At 38.9% G+C, this 18,402-nt stretch overlaps 1 protein-coding gene across 15 annotated transcripts in view; it reads left to right on the top strand.

The window, feature by feature from the left end:
• atp2b2 (ATPase plasma membrane Ca2+ transporting 2) overlaps window positions 1-18,402 on the top strand; it is a 159,522-nt gene that overhangs the window by 94,795 nt on the left and 46,325 nt on the right. For 11 of the 15 annotated variants that reach the window (XM_037794094.1, XM_037793327.1, XM_037793093.1 and 8 more), the window contains 5 exons: window positions 8,258-8,458; window positions 12,342-12,599; window positions 13,436-13,561; window positions 16,207-16,332; window positions 16,737-16,769. In XM_037794094.1, the coding sequence (XP_037650022.1) occupies window positions 8,258-8,458; window positions 12,342-12,599; window positions 13,436-13,561; window positions 16,207-16,332; window positions 16,737-16,769 (744 nt within the window). The remainder of the gene's footprint in view (window positions 1-8,257; window positions 8,459-12,341; window positions 12,600-13,435; window positions 13,562-16,206; window positions 16,333-16,736; window positions 16,770-18,402) is intronic. The other 4 variants (XM_037793401.1, XM_037793950.1, XM_037794016.1 and 1 more) reach the window with 1 other exon arrangement.

The following is an 18,402-nucleotide window of genomic DNA, read 5'->3' as shown; positions in this document are numbered from 1 at the left end:
CAACAAGTTGGTCCTCCATTTCTGACGTCCATCTTACTACTACGTTATGCTTCGCGTTTTGCATTAGCCCACGCATTAGCCCATGCATTGGCTGCGGCTATGACGGCGGTTGTCGTTCTTTCCAACGTGACTGCGTCATTGGCTGTCCTCGGGGTTCCCTACACACAGCAGGATATCTGATCGTATATATTGAACATGTTTTATATTAGTGATTTGAAATTGGTGCGGCCAGGATGGACTTCTGAGCCGATCGGGGATGTGAAAACACTCTTAACATACCTCACCCCACAAGAATATCTGGAAAGATAATCTTAAGAACCATAAAAAAATCTTGGCTTTGCTGGGAGGTGGGAATCATCATCTAGTGGGTACCCGACATTAGTTTTATATATATATGTACGTACAGTATGTATGTATATACATATACTGTACATATATGGCTTGGATTACATTTTTTCTTCAGACATTGCACCACCCTGGTTGATTGAAATAAAATGTCATAGACATGCATGTGTTCATATTCATATATGTACGATACGTTTGTATTCTGGGTTGCTTCAGGGGTGAATCCCACTGCGATGGAAGCGGACAGTGTTGGAAGGCCATGTGTGACATGGGATAGCAGATCTACATCTTTGCAATTTACAAGATTGCATATAAATCAGTTTTTGTATGTGCTGCGTCTCAGGTGTGATGAATCCCCTCACATTATTTTTGCTCTGTAGTTGGTTCGAATTTAGGTTGTAAAGCTTTGTTTTTATCTCTATTTCCAAAAAGCCTTGGACGTATATACAGTATACTGTGGTAAATGGAAACTTTGGAAACTGAACTTTAAGTAAATATTTTCATTGTCAGTAAACCATGAACCCTTTTTCGACACTGTTTGGACACATGTATTTTTAAGCATACAAGGAATTTAACTCTGGTTTCCGGTACCTTACTGTACTTATGCAGAGTGCTGAGAACAAATGCACAGGAAGATACACATAGTCATGAAGCTAAAACAAGGACAACAAGACGGCCAATGTAAAAGCATCCAGTCCTTTTCTCCCCTCAACTACAGTAGCACCACAATAATCATGTTGCTGTAATGTCTTACACCTTGTTCTACATGACAGACACGAGCCCTTTGTAGCATGATCCAAAAAGCATACCATTTTTTTCTTCCTTTTTCTTGTCTTTGTGTGCATCTTCCTGTTACTGTCTGACTCTTTTCAGACTCCTCTTCATCCCACTCCCTCCTCCTATCTATGTCATTTACTATTTATTTTTTGGTAATGTCATCCTTAAGAAGCTATTTCTACTGTATCCTACTTTTGTACGCACAGTACCAAACCTCTCTGCATAGCATAAAATGGTGTCATTATTATGGAGGTCATTCTCAAGGACACTGTGACACATTTCTCCATCATTCCATCTTCTAATAAGAGCATGATAATTATCCACCTTTTAGCCGCTGATGGGTTATTATTCATAGAGTCACTCTACATCCAGCCTACTCTTGTTCTCTCTTTCGTTCCCTCTCTCTCTTTTTGTTCTCACTCTCTTGTGCACTCTGAGTCACACTTCAACCACTCTCTGTCTTCCCTCTTCATCACCCCCCTCTCTTTTTAAAATGGTGAGAGCTGAGAATACATGTTGAAGCTATCGATTCGCTGCAGAAAAAAAGCATTGATATTTTGCGTTGTTATGATGACGATCACCATCATGACGATAGATACCGCTCAGACATGTTAAAATGTTGTTCACTCCATTATTTTGAAGATTTAGATCTGTTATATAAATGCAATTAGTTTGCTGCTCCCCTGTGACGTGCCTGTTTTACAAGGATGTTTGGAGGTCATCACGTCATTTCATTCTTTACTGCCTTTTCTTTGTACAGAACATACAGTGCGTACGTGTGCACACACATACGCGTGCGTGCATGCTCTTGAAAAAATTCACATACACACACACACACGCTTGCTTAGATATTCACACATTCTCCAAGGTTCAGAGTCGCGGGTATTTCCACTCAACGAGTGGGATGCATAGTGTTTCCATGGAGATCTATTTTTAGCCACGGACAAAAAAAAGGGCCAACTGTTAAAATATGCCATCATGTTCCCTCTGACTGGAAAAAAAAATCCCATTTCCTTTCCCGCAGAAAGGATGGCATAAAGTTTTTTTTGTCTTTAATGTCCCTGTCTTGTCTATTTGGAAACAGGATGTTAGGTAGGTATCATTTGTCAAAGCAGATTCGAATCACAGATCCTGCTGTGTTTGATAGATCAGCGCATTACCAGCCATAAATTATAGAGTAAGAACAGTGAAGAAGAGGAGGAAAAAAATTCAAGATTTTATCACCATTGAGTTTTAAAGACTTTAATCTTTAGTCTCTATAAAGAGATTCTGCAGTCACATGTAGAATCTGTAGGAAAGCGTTCCGGTTTCTGCTTGTAGTCCGAGTAGTATTGACCAATCATTCAAGCAGGCTTTGGTTGAATGCATGTAAACAGTCTGTGTGGAGAGCAAAAGAGGCAGAACTCATTAGCAAAAATGCAATCTGGAAACCCGCCGGCTATCGTCTGATGATGATTTAGCTGTTTATTCGTTTAAAACTAGCTTGTAAACTGGCTACTTATGAAACAATCCGGTCGTACACGTCGTCTCTCAACTCCAACTCCAGTTCAATCTCAGTTGTTAATAGGACTGTAAACAATGAGCAGCACACGGAAAAAGTCTTGGCCTGGATATCTGCTGACTACCCAAGAAATATACAGTAGCCCCTTAGCCCCCAGAGGCTTATCTGCCGTCAGACTGATAGGCGATGGGTTCCAAGATTTGTAAATAATAATAATTCTGTAATCTATTCAAACTAGGGTTGTCAAAGTTAACGCGATAATAACAAATATGTTTTAACGCCATTGATTTCTTTAACGCATTAACGCAATCAATCTTTTGGAGGTTGTAGCGGGCTCGGTTTTAAAGCTAGAGTTAAGATACTGGTATCACGTGAAACTAAAAAACCTAAGGAATCCATTGATACCAACTATACTGTAGTAAAAGAGGTTAAATAGCACTCCAAACTTACGCTACATTTTGGCGAGGACATACTGTCATGGCCATTTTCTCTCCTTTACAGACATGCCAACTTTATAATAATCACATGCAGTTTGGGGCAAGTCATAGTCAAGTCAACACACTGACACACTGACAGCTGTTGTTGCCTGTTGGGCTGCAGTTTGCCATGTTATGATTTGAGCATATTTGTTTTTATGCTAAATGCAGTACCTGCGAGGGTTTCTGGACAGTATTTGTCATTGTTTTGTGTTGTACATTTGCAGCATATTTTCCCACTCCCATGTTGATAAGAGTATTTAATATTTGATAAATCTCCCTTTAAGGTACATTTTGAACAGATAAAAAATGTGTGATTAATTTGCGATTGATCGCAATTAACTATAGACAATAATGCGAATAAGCGCAATTAAATATTTTAATCGATTGACAGCCTTAATCCAAACAATTCGTCAGTTGACAGGAAGTTAGTTGACAGCAGATGTGATAATCAATTAACTCATATATTAAGAAAATCCCAAATATTTGCGTTTTCTAGCTTCTCAAGGTGAACATTTGCTGCTTTTCTGTTTTATTTCATAATCTTTGACCTAAATATCTTTAGGTTTGGGATTGTTGGGTCCACAAAATAATCAGATGTCACTATTTTTTTTACTTTTTTCTTTACATTTAATAGACTAAACAATGTATGTTAAATCATAAAAGTAATAAAGAGATTAATCAATGGAGAAGAGTCCAGAGAAGTTGAAGCCAGATTCTAATCATTGTATCTTTAATGATATAGTATATTATTATCATTACATTAGTGTTGTCCCTATGCCAAACTTCATGGTCAGGTTTCTAAAATGATTTAAGAGTAGAGAGGCTCATTAGTCATTACAGAGTCACAGACTCTTCTTGGCTCCTGAACCCAGACGGCCAACGACGCCCATACAGATTATTTATGGCACAGTCCCTTTCATGATTAATACCATAGTCGTAAGTTTTCTAATTGGCAATAAAAATTCTAACTGTAGCCATCTAATGCTCACAGTCAAGTATGGCCAAATGTGGTTTATTATTAAGCGAGCCTGCTTAATTAGCTAGTATTCAGTGCAAAGTGACTGAAAAACTGAGTGATTCGATGGCATGCAACCAAATTCACAAATAAGATTAAACCGCGGGATGCATTTCTGGTACAGTAAATGGCTTTTACTTAATCTGCTGAGTCACCCGCATGCCCACTGTTTGTTTTAAGTCCATAAGCTGACGATCTAAAGAGGAAGTCAATCTAATGCTAATAGTGCATCATCTTTTTATAGGTGGACTCAAATTTCCTTTCTAAAAGGCTTTTACTGTTTGAACCTTGATTAGAACAATTACAATGAGCTCTGATAAATAAATTACCCAGCCATTATATAGTACCAGGAGGAGTCCCCTATCCATTATTCCCATCTGTACATTGGGTATGCAGTCTGTTCAGGCTTCACTGCTCGGTGATGGACTCTAGCACAAAGACTCCTTTGCAATCACCCTTAATCCTCTGTGAGATTGTTGTGACTCATCTGTGTATCGCCACAGTTTTCCTGCCCTCTCACTGCCTCCTCAAAATCCACTGCCAGAGCAGTTAGGTGGGCTGACAGTATTTAGCCTACAATATTTTATAATCTGGCAAATGAATCTTAAGCAGCGTTGCAATCAGCTATCCAGGAAGGAATGATAATGTAGCAGAGGATTTTCCAGGAAGCGATGAGTTTTTAATGATTACGGAGATTGATTAGAGCGCAGCTCACATCTCAAGGGCGTTTGAGAAGTTGAAACATTTAATAAGGTTAGATGTCATGCTGAACTGATGCACCATCTCGTACACAGATGTAACCACCACTCGGTAGAAAATAGCTAAAGAATATTCAGTATGTGGTATTTAATGTGAAATAATTGCTGCCCTTATGCAGAATGGTGCATTTGCATGCTATAACTAACTCCCCTGCCTCTGGACGGACACTAGAAATATGAAGTGGGAGGATTAGCATATGTATTTGTTGTTCAGTGATTTCAGTATTGGGTAGAAATATGAGTGAATGTCAAATTTGATGTGCTCCTGACTTAGCTTAAAAGATAGACGGGGTTCTACACAATGTGGATATGTATAAATATGTGCATCTGCACTTGTGCGTGCATTTTTATGTGTGTGTGTGTATCTGAGCCTGATTATATATCAGCTCTAGTTTTACCGTGTGATAGTGCAAGCAACTGCCGGCATGCTTAGCCAGCCTTATTACACACTCACACACACACAGCACGTGCAGGCAGTCACGACTCACAGACCCATACACACACACACAAACAGGCATGGGGACACACAGTCATGTTTGTGTGTGATGTGAGGCAGGGTGCTGTGGAGATCAATGGGAGAGCACGCTAGGTCCTCTCACAGAGACAATTAAAAGAGAATGGATAATGAGGCTATTTATAGACTGATCTATTTGTAACCAGGGCATTCTCCTACGTAGGAGCTGGGAATTGTTCTCTTTTCAGGCTGCCCTCCTTCTGTCCTCTCCTTCTCCATCTCTGTCGCTCTATCTCTCTTTCTCAAGCAAGTCAAACGGATCTCCGTTCTCGATTTTCTGTCATTTCTTGTTTCGCTTTTCACACAACAACTCTGTCATTCTCTTTCTTTGTTCCTCTTCCCCCGACGTCGGAGGGACGATACGGATCATCAGTTATTCTCTGCAGATGTTAATAAGTCATCTCACTGTCATTTGCATTCACATGTGAAACAGAGTCATGCAGCAGCGATGTTATCAGGTGCAATCCAGGGCCACTCCTGGGAGACCCAGTGACGCACCATGCATGACATAATGCTGTGGTAATGTCTGCTGTGGCTGAGAGGGAGAGAGACACAGAGACGCTGAATACACACTATGTGTGCTGAGCGCTCAGCAACCAGATAATAGTACTACACTGAAAAGCAGCCAGATAGAAACTAATAATGTAGCTTGATAGACATCGTTTATGAATCATTTTAACTGAAGATACATTTACATTGCTGTTAGTACGCTTGATGCTAACTCCATAGCTCTGTGAAGGTTTGATGTAGATATAGATTAGAGTTCACAGCAGTTTCTCAGCGATGCAGATTTGTATTGTAGCTGTAATAAATGTAATTTAATATATGAACATTTATAACTATAAAGAACAATAGTTTGGGCGAGTTTTACTCAATTTTAAGGCCCATTATGTAATATTACAATGCAGATCAAATATATAAAATCAACCCCAGTACAATTATGTCAAATGAGGTTGTAATTTGATTGTTGTAATCATACAAACTCAACCCTTTCACACAGAACATAATGTTCTGTAAGTGTAAATTGTTCACATTACAATCTTTCATAATGTGATTAGTAGAAAATTACACAGTCATTTACCAAGCAAAAATGGGTTTTGGACTGTCGATCACATAAAACAAGCAATTTAAAAATGTCACCTCAGACTCTGGGAAATTATAAATTTCATTTTTCATTATTTCTGACATTAAATAACTTGTTTTAATCATATTTGCTCCAATCTTGCCTACTTCACTTTTAAGTGTTTAATCAGTCAGTCAGAAACAATATCAGCAATAATCAACATTATTTTGCATGGGTAATAAATCTGATTTAAATGTGCAGTAGGCAGAATGTTTTGGCATCATTGGGCAAAAATTCAGCATATTGTAATTCAAGTGTTCTGAGAGAAAACTAGACTTCTGCACCTCCTCATGGCTCTGTTTTCAGGCTTTAAAAAATCTAGCCCTTGGCGGGAGACTTTGACCAATCACAGGTCATTTCAGAGAGAGAGTGTTCCTATTGGCTGTTCATTCAACAGAGGCAGCTGTCAATGACTCGCAAACTCCAATCAAACGGTCAATGAGAAAGTGTTCTCCGGCTGGTGGGCGGTGCTTGGTATTTCCTCAACTGATCTCAACATGGCTGCCGGGTCACAAACTTTCTCATTTTACAGCTAAACAGTACACTACAAGATGTTTCTGAAAACATTTGAGGAGAGAAATAGGCATTACAATAACAGAATATTGATTCATATTTGATCAGCGCTGCCTAGTTTGACTGTTTGATCGGAGTTTGTGAGTGATTGTCAGCTGCTCAGAGACGGCAGACTGGCGCTCAGCTCTGATTGGTTGTTTTCCTCCGGTCTGTAAAATCTTGCGGATGCCATTAGGAGCACCGGAGGACAGAGAGGAACATGATTTTTGTCAGATTACCTGACTCATGCACTACTGTCAGGATATAGTGACTGTTTTATAAAAATAACTTAACATACTTAACTACATGACTTAATATGAAGAACAATAGTTTAGGCAAAGTAGACCCAATTCAAGGTCCATTAATTTAGATTGTAAAGCAGATAAAAGACACAGGATCAACCCTGGTTAAATCAACCACAGGCTCAACCCTGTTATGTTGATATTTAACATACTGTTGAATATAATGATCCACATGCACAAAATGTATTGTTATATTATTCTAAATCATCCATATTGAAAAATTACATAATGCATCTTTAAAAAAGAAATTGAAAAGAAAAGGACAATTGCACACAAAAAGCTACTCATTTGTGTTAATGCTATTTGGATTACGATTTCAACCATTGCTCTTGCCAAAGCACTGATGTAACAGACCCTTTCTGCACATTATTTTAGCTACTGCATGAGAATAATCTTCTGGACAGTATTCTAAAAGTAAATTGTCCCTCGAGCCAGTATGAAGATCTTCAGATAAAAGAGCCAACGATATTTATATACAGTAGTTCATGGTGTATGAGGAGGTGTATGAGGTCAGAGCACAAGGCCCTTGTCTCTTGGGCAGAATTATATAAGGAACGCAGAGCCGTGGCCCACCATGACTCAAACTGGTAATTAGGGATGGATCGAGTGTGGTGTGAGAGTGAAAAAGGGAGAAGAAAGGCAAAAGGAAAGTAAGAAATCTGCAGTTTCTAGCTGTGCATTTACATATAAAAATGGTAATGTGTTGGATCAAATGTAGCAATAAAGCAAATTGTTGTTTGTTGTTGTAATGTTAACCCTGTATACAATATAAAACTCACTGCAGTACATCAGTAAGAATATCCTACACACACTGATGATGATTGTATCGTGATGCATTGTACTAATCTCCAACTCTTTCCCCCTCTCTTCTTCTCTTTCTCACTCTCTCAGGTCTCGCAGGTACCCAGACTGACCTGGACAAGAGAAAAGAAATATATGGTAAAAACCTGATACCTCCAAAGACGCCAAAAACCTTCCTGCAGCTGGTATGGGAGGCCCTGCAGGACGTCACCCTCATCATCCTGGAGCTTGCTGCCCTGATCTCCCTGGGACTCTCCTTCTACCACCCTCCCGGAGAGAGCAGCGGAGAGTGTGAGTGAAGCATCACTTTACTTTAAAATTCTCTCTCGTCGTTTGTTTTCGAGGTCTTGAGACAGACAGACGGACACACGCTACAACAGTGATCTCACAGGTATCTCCACTACTGCAGAGGACAGCAAAGGGCTGTAATTGCATTGGCCCACTGACATCACTTCCTCTGACATTACTGCCACTCGCTGACACACTTACACCTACATGCATTCACACACACTTTTTAATTGGTGAGGCAGGTCACACATTGTTTGTGACCTGCCTCAAGAGATCAAGCGACTCATCGAGCATTGGGGTGATTTGTGTGCATGTGTGTGTGTGTGTGTTAAATGTGCCTATGAAAAGTACCGGGAAGGTTAATGAAGTGTTGAGCAGAGAAATAACCTTGAGCACCCAGTGCCCATACATCAGCCCTGTGAGCCGTGAAACAGGAAATGAAGACAGAGACCATAACGAGGTGCTGAGTCAGCAACATCAGTCATTGCTCCCAGCATTATCACAGTAATGGAATTCAGTTACCCTGCCAAGGGGACCAGTCATCATTTTAAGGGGTTTAAAAAGTCTCATGAAGGAAGAAATACCAGAGAAAGAAGAAAAAGGTTACCATTATCACACATGTGTGGGTAGTTAATCAGATGATTAATACATTTATCAGTTGATTGGTGACGATTAAATGTTGGTTAATTAGTGAGTAAATGAATGATTTAATGAGTCAGCCAGATACTCAGGTAGTAAAATTATTGGTTAATTGGAATTTGATCTTACTTCATACTCTGCTTCTTTTCTTTGCTTCCTTTCAGCTGCATTGATTTCTGAGTGAGCTCTCCAGATAAAGCAGAGAAACGGCCAGAGGAATCATTATGCTAATAACTGCATCCATCTACAGATACATAATCAAGCTTCTCTTTAACTTGAGGCAAAAAATGGTGCCAATATGCAAGTCTCTTCTCATATTTGAATGATATGAATATATATGAATCTAAATTAGCACATAAACTCCTGCGGATATGAATAGATGTAAATAGCAGAGCGATTCAGAAAGATGTGAGTGCATACCAATTTGAACCACCTAATTCAGAAAAACACCAAAAGGACGTGTGCATAACAGAGGAGAGACAGATATGAGGCCACAGGGATGGAAGGATGTTTTGACGACATGCAGAGTTTTCAGAGTGGCACTTTAACAAGAGCAAAACTAACCCCTTTTTTCACTCAAATATTTAATATAATCAAACATTTCTGGCAATGATCCCTCAAATTTGGCTATTAAAGAGAGACATAAATGTGTAGTATGGTAAGATATTGTACGACTGAATTTACTGTCTTAGGGATGATACAACTCAAGGGTTGTTTCTTGGTATAATAAATTTGACTAATGATAGCAACAGTACATATGAAGTAACCTAACTGGAAGTTGAATCATTGAAGATAATGACTATATGTATAATAAAACAATAATACACAAAAAATACGTCAACTTCATGTCGAAGAAAATAATTTAATTGCAGCCCATAAACATTTCTATACTGATTTATGGCAAAAGCAAATATCACACACATGCATGTATACACAAGCACACATCTCACAGTGCTGGTTTACTGTTTTGTTTATTAATAGGTCAAAAAAAGCTCAACGGTCCAGAAATAGAAGGTGGTGGGATGACTTTAATTCTCATTTACATATGAAACAGCCTGGCTGCAGCTGAATGAAGAGGCTGTTAATTGCGTCTGCATCAAACACAAGACATGCAACAAAATAAAGCCCTGAAACAATACGAAGAAAATAAGTAAACATAGAAACCAACATGGTGTGATGAAGTGTCTTCGAAGCTTAGAGACATGTATTTATTAATTTACATCTCAACCAATCATAAAAGTTAAATGGCATTATATTTTGTGCTTTGTGCTTGGGTGTTGCACAATTTTGGAACTTCAGCACCATGGACAGCTACTAATGTGCTGCATGATTGTGTGTCTCTTTCCATGAGAGAGACAAGAACACAGTTTGTGTACACATGCACATGTCTAGATGCTAAGAGCTGTACAATCAGAACCACGGACAGCTACTATAGGACAGGACTACTTTCTGTCAATGCGCTGCAGTGAGCAAGCAGAACAGGCTGAACTTGCATATACACTGCTATCATTTATTAGTATTTGTTTATTGTGGAAAAATAAATAAATGGTAATATTCTTTTTTCTACATGAAATCTTTGCTTCTTAGTAAGAGGCTTTATTAACCGTTGTTTTTTTTGCAAGATAATAAAATGGTCCCACGTATCACACCCATGCCAATCTAAATATACTGTTGCATATCTTTTAAGGAGATAGGTTACTTCTGGGCAGCAGGAGCTCAGCCTGTGGGGACTTGGCTTGGGAACCGAAAGCTTGCCGGTTCAAGTCTCCACACGGACTGTGGATTGGTAGCTGGAGAGATGCCAGTTGGCCTCCTGGGCACTGCTGAGATGCCCTTGAGCAAGGCACCGGACCCCCAAACTGCTTCCCAGGCGCTGTATAGTAGCTTCCCCACTTCTCCTAATACTAGGATTGGTTAAATGCGGAGACTAAATTTCACCGTGTGCTGTGCTAGGTATAATAATTAATTAATTAATACAACGTGTGACAATAAAAGTTGGTTTACATTTCCATTTTCCTTGACAAAACATGACAAACTGAAGAAAATAAACAAACAAATAACAATTAAATACATACAAGGAACGATATTTAATATGTAAAGGATAATGTACAGCGTGCCAGTCATTGTTGTGAAATAAACCCCGACAGAGCATCGGCCTGAAGGGGTTTATTTCACAACAATGACCGGCACGCTGTACATTATCTTGCTTATTACACAGCTACTTACTTAAGAAATCAATAATTTCACACAAAAAATGTCCGCCAGAGTCCGACATCCAAACTGCACCCATAGCAACGGTCTGTTATACATAGCAACAGTCTGCTATAAAGAAATAACAGACCGTAGAATGCCGTGATTGACCAATCAGAATCGAGTATTCAACAACGCCACGTAATAAATTATATTCAATATTATGAATTATAGATAAGATAAATAATGATAGATAATAACAGAATTATTAAATGCCTTAAATATCTCTCTTTTTGCCAAAACCTACATGAATGCACGAGTACATTAGTATTATATATAGTACAACAGTATTAGTCTTACAGATCAAGGAGGGTGTGTTCTGTGAGTGTATGCAGTATATCCACTTAATGAACATCATATTGATTGGAACCCCTTTGTACTGCAACAGTAAGTCCAGATTGCCTCTTGGAGTCTAGTTCTTGTTTAAATCAGACCTTTCACATGTAATGTCTATAATATGGGGTCTACACTAGTTCCCTTGTGAGCTGCAAGTGTTTTATTGTCCAAAGCAAATCACCCCACCGTGGGCTTTTGAAGTCAGCTAGCCAAGGTAGTGAGTGTAGGGCACAATGGCTCCCAGAGTATTACATGAAGCAGCACGAGGAGGATTGGGAATAGGCCTTGTATCATTCTGTCAGTGCACAACCAGTAGACTGCAGGGCATTCATTTGAAGTGGAGCAAATGAATGAAGAAGCGAGGAGAAGTGAATTCTCTGAAGGTCATTTCAGCCAGAATTCATTTTATTTTGTTTTTAGCGTTGTCTTTTATATTGCATATATTGTACACAAGCAGGGAAATTACATATATTCACCTGAGTGTTGGTTTTGATTACATCCCTTTGCGTGTCTTTTATTATGAAGTGTTCATACTCTGTGTGTAAGTGTGTGTCTACAGACTACTTGCAGTCCATATGAAAACACAGCGCGCTTGCAAAATGTATAATGACACCTGTATAATGTTCCCCTTCTCCTTCTTGTCACCGTTACCAAACTGTAGCCTGTGGCGCGGCAGGAGGCGGGGTAGAGGACGAAGGCGAGGCGGATGCCGGCTGGATCGAGGGAGCAGCTATTCTGTTGTCTGTGGTGTGTGTGGTGCTGGTGACGGCCTTCAACGATTGGTCGAAGGAGAAGCAGTTCCGCGGGCTGCAGAGCCGCATCGAGCAGGAGCAGAAATTCCAGGTGGTCCGCGGTAGCCAGGTCATACAGTTGCCCGTGTCGGACATAGTGGTGGGGGATATCGCACAGATCAAATACGGTAGGTGTGAGGAGATTGACAAAATGTGTCTGTGTTAGAGTTTATGACATACAGTAAGTGGAGTAAACTACAAATTCATTCTGAAGCAAACACAGGCAAATATTAACAAACAAGTTATCAATGAAGGATTTTCTGGCTTAATCCAGTTAGCTCCATGACACCAGTAATGTTTTCTGCATAGTAATATATTTCAGGGGACATAAAGGTGTAATTGCCACCTTTAGTTTTCTGTGTACCATTAATCTTGAACTTTAAAGATTACACATTGTTTTGTAGCAGTATGCAAGGTATTCAGTGATGCTAACTATCTATCCAGTTTGCCCTTTTCTTACTACTTCAAAACTCACTCAACTCATTTCTGACTTCAACCGTGGCTTTATTTGAAACATATTTTAGAGTTAACTAAAATTGACCAAACTTTCCAGAACATTTAGATAGCTTTGGTGTGGTTGGACGTGCCTGCTGACTTCCTCAATTGGCTCGTCCATTGTTCTGTGTAAATTAATTTCTATGGTTCAGTGGCTGAAAATAGACTTCTACCTCATTTCCAGAGGGGGATTAAAGTTCTGAAGTCCACCTTAAGCAATTAAATAGATTTAAGCAACATTAAGTTAATGTTGAGAAATGAATTAGCTGCAGACAGACCCCTACACGGAGAAACACGTGCACATCCTCTGTCTCTACCGTCGTCACACTCTATCCTGCCTTAAATAAACTAATCTTTGGAGTTATCTGAACTATTTTGTTGTGTAAGGCAATATATCAATCAATATCAATTCCAGAAAATGTAAATAAATCCACTGCAGATAGCAACTCTGCCATTTCTATTGTTGCAGGTGATCTGCTTCCTACTGATGGAATACTGATTCAGGGCAATGACTTGAAGATTGATGAGTCATCACTGACCGGAGAGTCCGACCACGTCAAGAAGTGTGCAGACAAGGACCCCATGCTGCTGTCTGGTAAGTTGCTAATCAATGGATGGGTGTATGCTGCAGGTCACAGTCAAGTCCTCTGCATGCAATGCTGTTGTGTAAAGGAGGAAGGGACAAAAACATAGGAGGGGGACTCGAGGACTCACCTCTTACATGTTCACCTCCTCTGTCTGGCTTCCTGCTGAGTTAGCAACTTTGATTGATCCACTCAACTACAATATCATTTTGTGTATGTATTGATCTGCATTTCTTTACATCTTAAATGTAAATGTTAATTTATGTACAAAATAGAAAGGCAATTAAAGGTAGGGTCGGTAATGCTGAGAAACTACCAAGAGTACACTAGATTCTTACAAATGATCCAGCTAAATGTTTACGTAATAATCATGACTTTTTTTTTTACAATTATTTCAGAGGCAACCATGTAATGTTTATGACCAATTAAAAAAGCCTCAGACAACTGTTTCAGGTTGTTTAAATATTGAGGTTTGTCTGCTGTTACTTATTGGGATTAGGATTGGTCTGCCTAGCTCCTTTTGCAGAATATAGAGTGAAAACCAAATTAATTATAAATCACAGTCAAGGCGTTACCTCAGACAGAATACAAAAGGTTGTTAATTATAATCTAAATATCAATGCAGAAGACACTGGCGACAGCCTGGAAGACCTTATTTTTTAATCTACTTTCCCTCTATATTAGTTTGCTGCAGCAGAGACACTAGAATTTGCAGCTGTAGGATTCTTAAAGAATATCACTGATAACAGAAACGTGGGTTAATCTGATCTCACATCTTAGTATTTTTTCCCTGTGGATAATTAGCTGTGTGCCTTTTTGCTGTCTTCTTTAATTAGCCTCATTTTCACCCACATCTACTTATTCTCCCAAAGGTTAATAATGTTCTGCGTGTGCATTCTGTACACATACACACGCACAGACGTGTAGTGCAGTCGGCACACATTTTCACAGTGACAGGTTTTTACTGCTTTTGACTCTCTACTCCAGCACATTGGATTTAAAAATAAGGGAATGAGAATAAAGCACTAACATTTGGCTTTAATGGTGTTTCATATATTGATACTGAATCAATATATAACCAAGGCAACCTATGAGTGCAACCAATCAAATGTTCTTGATTGACCACACAAGTCACTCATACAGTAGGTGCTACTAGAGGATACTGTACTATGAAATAGGAACACACTGTAAGCCAATGAATACTTTCACACTTTCATGCTGTACGGAAATTATTCAATTTCACCATTATACGTAGGGATGATGAGATTAGATCATGGGCCAGCAACCTTAGGCACGCATGCCAATGGTGGCAGCTTAACCAATGGCACACTAGCAATAAGTGTGCAAGAGAGTTTTTTGGAAATGTTGAAGTGCCCTCTCATCCGCATGCCAAATTACCGCTTTCACTGCCATTGGCAGTTGCTCGGGTTTGATTGACCCGCATTCCATGAAAACTGCCCTACTCTGCCTCTAATTGACTGGTACTCGTTGCCGTCTTCGCAGAATGGAAACTGTGCATATACTTTGTAACCACAGGGGGTACAAAAATACAGCTATTTAAATTAAAATGTATTGCTGATGAACAAGATTGGTGGAAGGTTGGAATGATTTCAACTCAGATGTGGATATTGGCAGGATGGCAGCCTTCTTGTATACTGCTCTCTATATAATTACAATATCCTGATTATGGGAGAAATAGTTTTTAAAAAAAGCTGCTATTCAAGTTGCCTATATATATATGGAATAAAATTACAGATCCGTTGAAGAGTTACATTTTGATGTGGTGTTATAATTGACCTTAATGTTGATATGGCAAAAATCATTTAAAAAAAGGTTGCAGATCCCATGTTTAGGCTTTCAATCGATTAAAATGTTTAGTCATGATAAATTGCATGATTGTCCATGATTAATTGCGATTGATTGCAAATGAATCTTAAGTTTTTTTTAGCTTTTCAAAATGTACCTTAAAGGGAGATTTGTCAAGTGTTTAATACTCTTATTAACATGGGAGTGGGCAAATATGCTGCTTTATGCAAATGTATGTATATATTTATTATTGGAAATCAATTAACAACACAAAACAATGACAAATATCGTCCAGAAACCCTCACAGGTACTGCATTTAGCATAAAAATATGCTCAAATCATAACAGGGCAAACTGCAGCCCAACAGGCAACAACAGCTCTCAGTGTGTCAGTGTGCTGACTAAACTATGACTTGCCCCAAACTGCATGTGATTATCATAAAGGGGAGACTCGTGGGTACCCATGGAACCCATTTACATTCACATATTTTGAGGTCAGAGTTCAAGGGACCTCGCACAAAATTTAGCATAAGTTTGGAGCATTATTTGCATTATTTTCAATAGATTCTTTCTGTTTTTATTGTTTCATATGATGCCAGTATCTTCTCTCTAGCTTTGAAACTGAGCCCGCTACAACCTAAAAATCGCAAGTTGCATTAATGCGTTAAAGAAATTAGTGGCGTTAAACAAATTACATGTTAGTTAACGTGTTATCATTGCATTAATTTTGACAGCCCTTATTTTAACAAAGGCACACGATCATGGCAGAAACACAAAGAATGTTAGCAAACACTGAGAATATATCTAATCTAGCTGGAATACCTCTTAAAACCCTGCTTTGCTTTCTCCAGGCACCCATGTGATGGAGGGGTCAGGGCGCATGTTGGTGACTGCTGTCGGTGTCAACTCTCAGACTGGAATCATCTTCACCCTGCTGGGGGCCGGCCCAGAGGAAGAGGAGAAGAAAGAAAAGAAAGGTAGGATCATCAAATAATATATATCTTTTTATAAACATGCAAGATTTTCTCCAGTTGCTTCAGGAGAACTGAGGTAATTTGTTTTTTTTGTCAGTGTTGCTCAACAACGTACCCTTGAAAAAGCTTTTGTCCTTTCATTACCTTATGTCCTGAAAGTCTGTGTACGCTCATTGCATAATATCAGTGTTTTTAACCATGTTATAAAGAATAAACAAATGAACAAATTTCCACCTTTTGTAGGTATTCGTAGTACTGTACCTGACAGTGAGCCTCTTTGCTGAATGTGTATAAATACTGTATGAAAAGAGTATTGGTGGTACATTAGTGAGCTGCAGTATCCAGGTTCTGTGGGTTCAGGTGCATCATTGTCCTTACTCTCTTATCGTTCCAAATTCACCTCGAAGGAGGGGCAGTGGCAGACGGACACCAGAATACAGGTAGAGTATCACCTTTCTCTGACCCCCGGGAGTGGTACTTGATCCCTTTGACCTTTAACCCCTCACGATCCCCAATAAACCACCGCTACTCTCCACCCCTCCTCTGTAGCCGAGCACCCTTCCCTCAGTTTAATTCCTCACTTAAAAAGAGAAGCCTCATCCTCACAACACTGCATCTTTTTAAGTGTTGACAGATGACACATTTCACAATGCATAATCCTCTCCCCATATAACAGGCACTGCACTCATCAAACTAACTAGCTAGCATTCAACAACAGTCCTGTTTCAGAGACGTATTGAATGCCACGAGTAAACAAAGGCTGTCAGACTCATCTCATTTCTGTTTTTACAGAACAATGACATGAGAGCGACAGCCTCGCAGGTGTACAGCACATGTACCAGCAGTAGAGAGTGAAGTAGACAGTATGAGCTTTTGTACGATGTTATTTTTACATCTTATACATATTTTAACATGAGTAGTGTTACAGTACCAGGGCCTCTTTGGACAGCTCTGTAGTTTCAATGAGCAGGTACCCCAGTAGCATGCATGGATACATACTACATGTTTACAAGCATTTTGCTTCAGTGCTTTCTCAGAATTGTTACCTTATATGAGGCAACAATAAAAAATATCCTTTGGATAATACTTTCTTCCTCTGATCTGAACACTAACAAATACTATACATGTTCTTCTTTCGATCTACATCTTGAATTGTAGTGCTTCAACAGCATATTGTATATTGCTCAGGGATGCAGTCATTTAACTATTTAACTAAATTCACTCACACTCACACATTCAAGTTGCAGATTTTATCAAAATTGGTATTTTCAAAGTTTCACTGCTAGAAATTTCTGTTTAAATCTTACAAAAAAAGACCCTACAATACATCATGAACTCAATACTTCATATATAGCCGGCCTACTTAGTACAACTTTAACAACTTAATTTAAAGTTGTAAATAGACTACATGAATATAATTTGTTAAAGTTAAGATTACCTTTGGCAACTCAGACGTTTATAAAGGGTCATATCAGCAGACTGTATTATTACTCAGATGGATTTTCTGACAAAACACTACTCATGATTGCATCAATAATTTGCACTGAAATCAGTGGGGTGCTGTGCCATTAAAGGAAGCAATTGCTTTTCAATGAGATAATAAATTAAGTATAGAATTGTGATAAAACTTCCTAGCTGCTGTGAGTCAATGTGTTTTTGTTATCAATGAACTCTAGACACACAACCCAAAAGGACACATAAAAACAATTATTGACCTTCAATTGAATTTCCTTTTCCCAGTAATCATAGTTTATGTGACTGCTGTCAAAAGACATTAACAAATCCTTGTGAGATCCATTCCAGGTTTTGAAAACCACAATTGTAACTACAGGGGGCGCTAAGGCAAAAAATACCCTCTCATATTTACTCTAGTAAAATGAATTAGCCCTGTCACTTAACTGGTTGGAACATGTGTATTTCCCTTCTTTCTAATACGTTGACCCTTTTACGTTTCGTTTATGCAACACCTTTTAGCTCATTTGTTTCAGATTTGCTGCTCAAATTTTGATTTTGTGATGCTAACAGATATTACATGAATAACATGGTTTAAATGAACTTTACATTGCAACAAAT

The sequence above is a fragment of the Sebastes umbrosus genome, chromosome 1, assembly GCF_015220745.1.
Source record: "Sebastes umbrosus isolate fSebUmb1 chromosome 1, fSebUmb1.pri, whole genome shotgun sequence".
Taxonomy (NCBI): domain Eukaryota; kingdom Metazoa; phylum Chordata; class Actinopteri; order Perciformes; family Sebastidae; genus Sebastes; species Sebastes umbrosus.
Note: the sequence above shows the minus strand (reverse complement) of the source record. Positions and strands in the feature narration are given on the sequence as shown.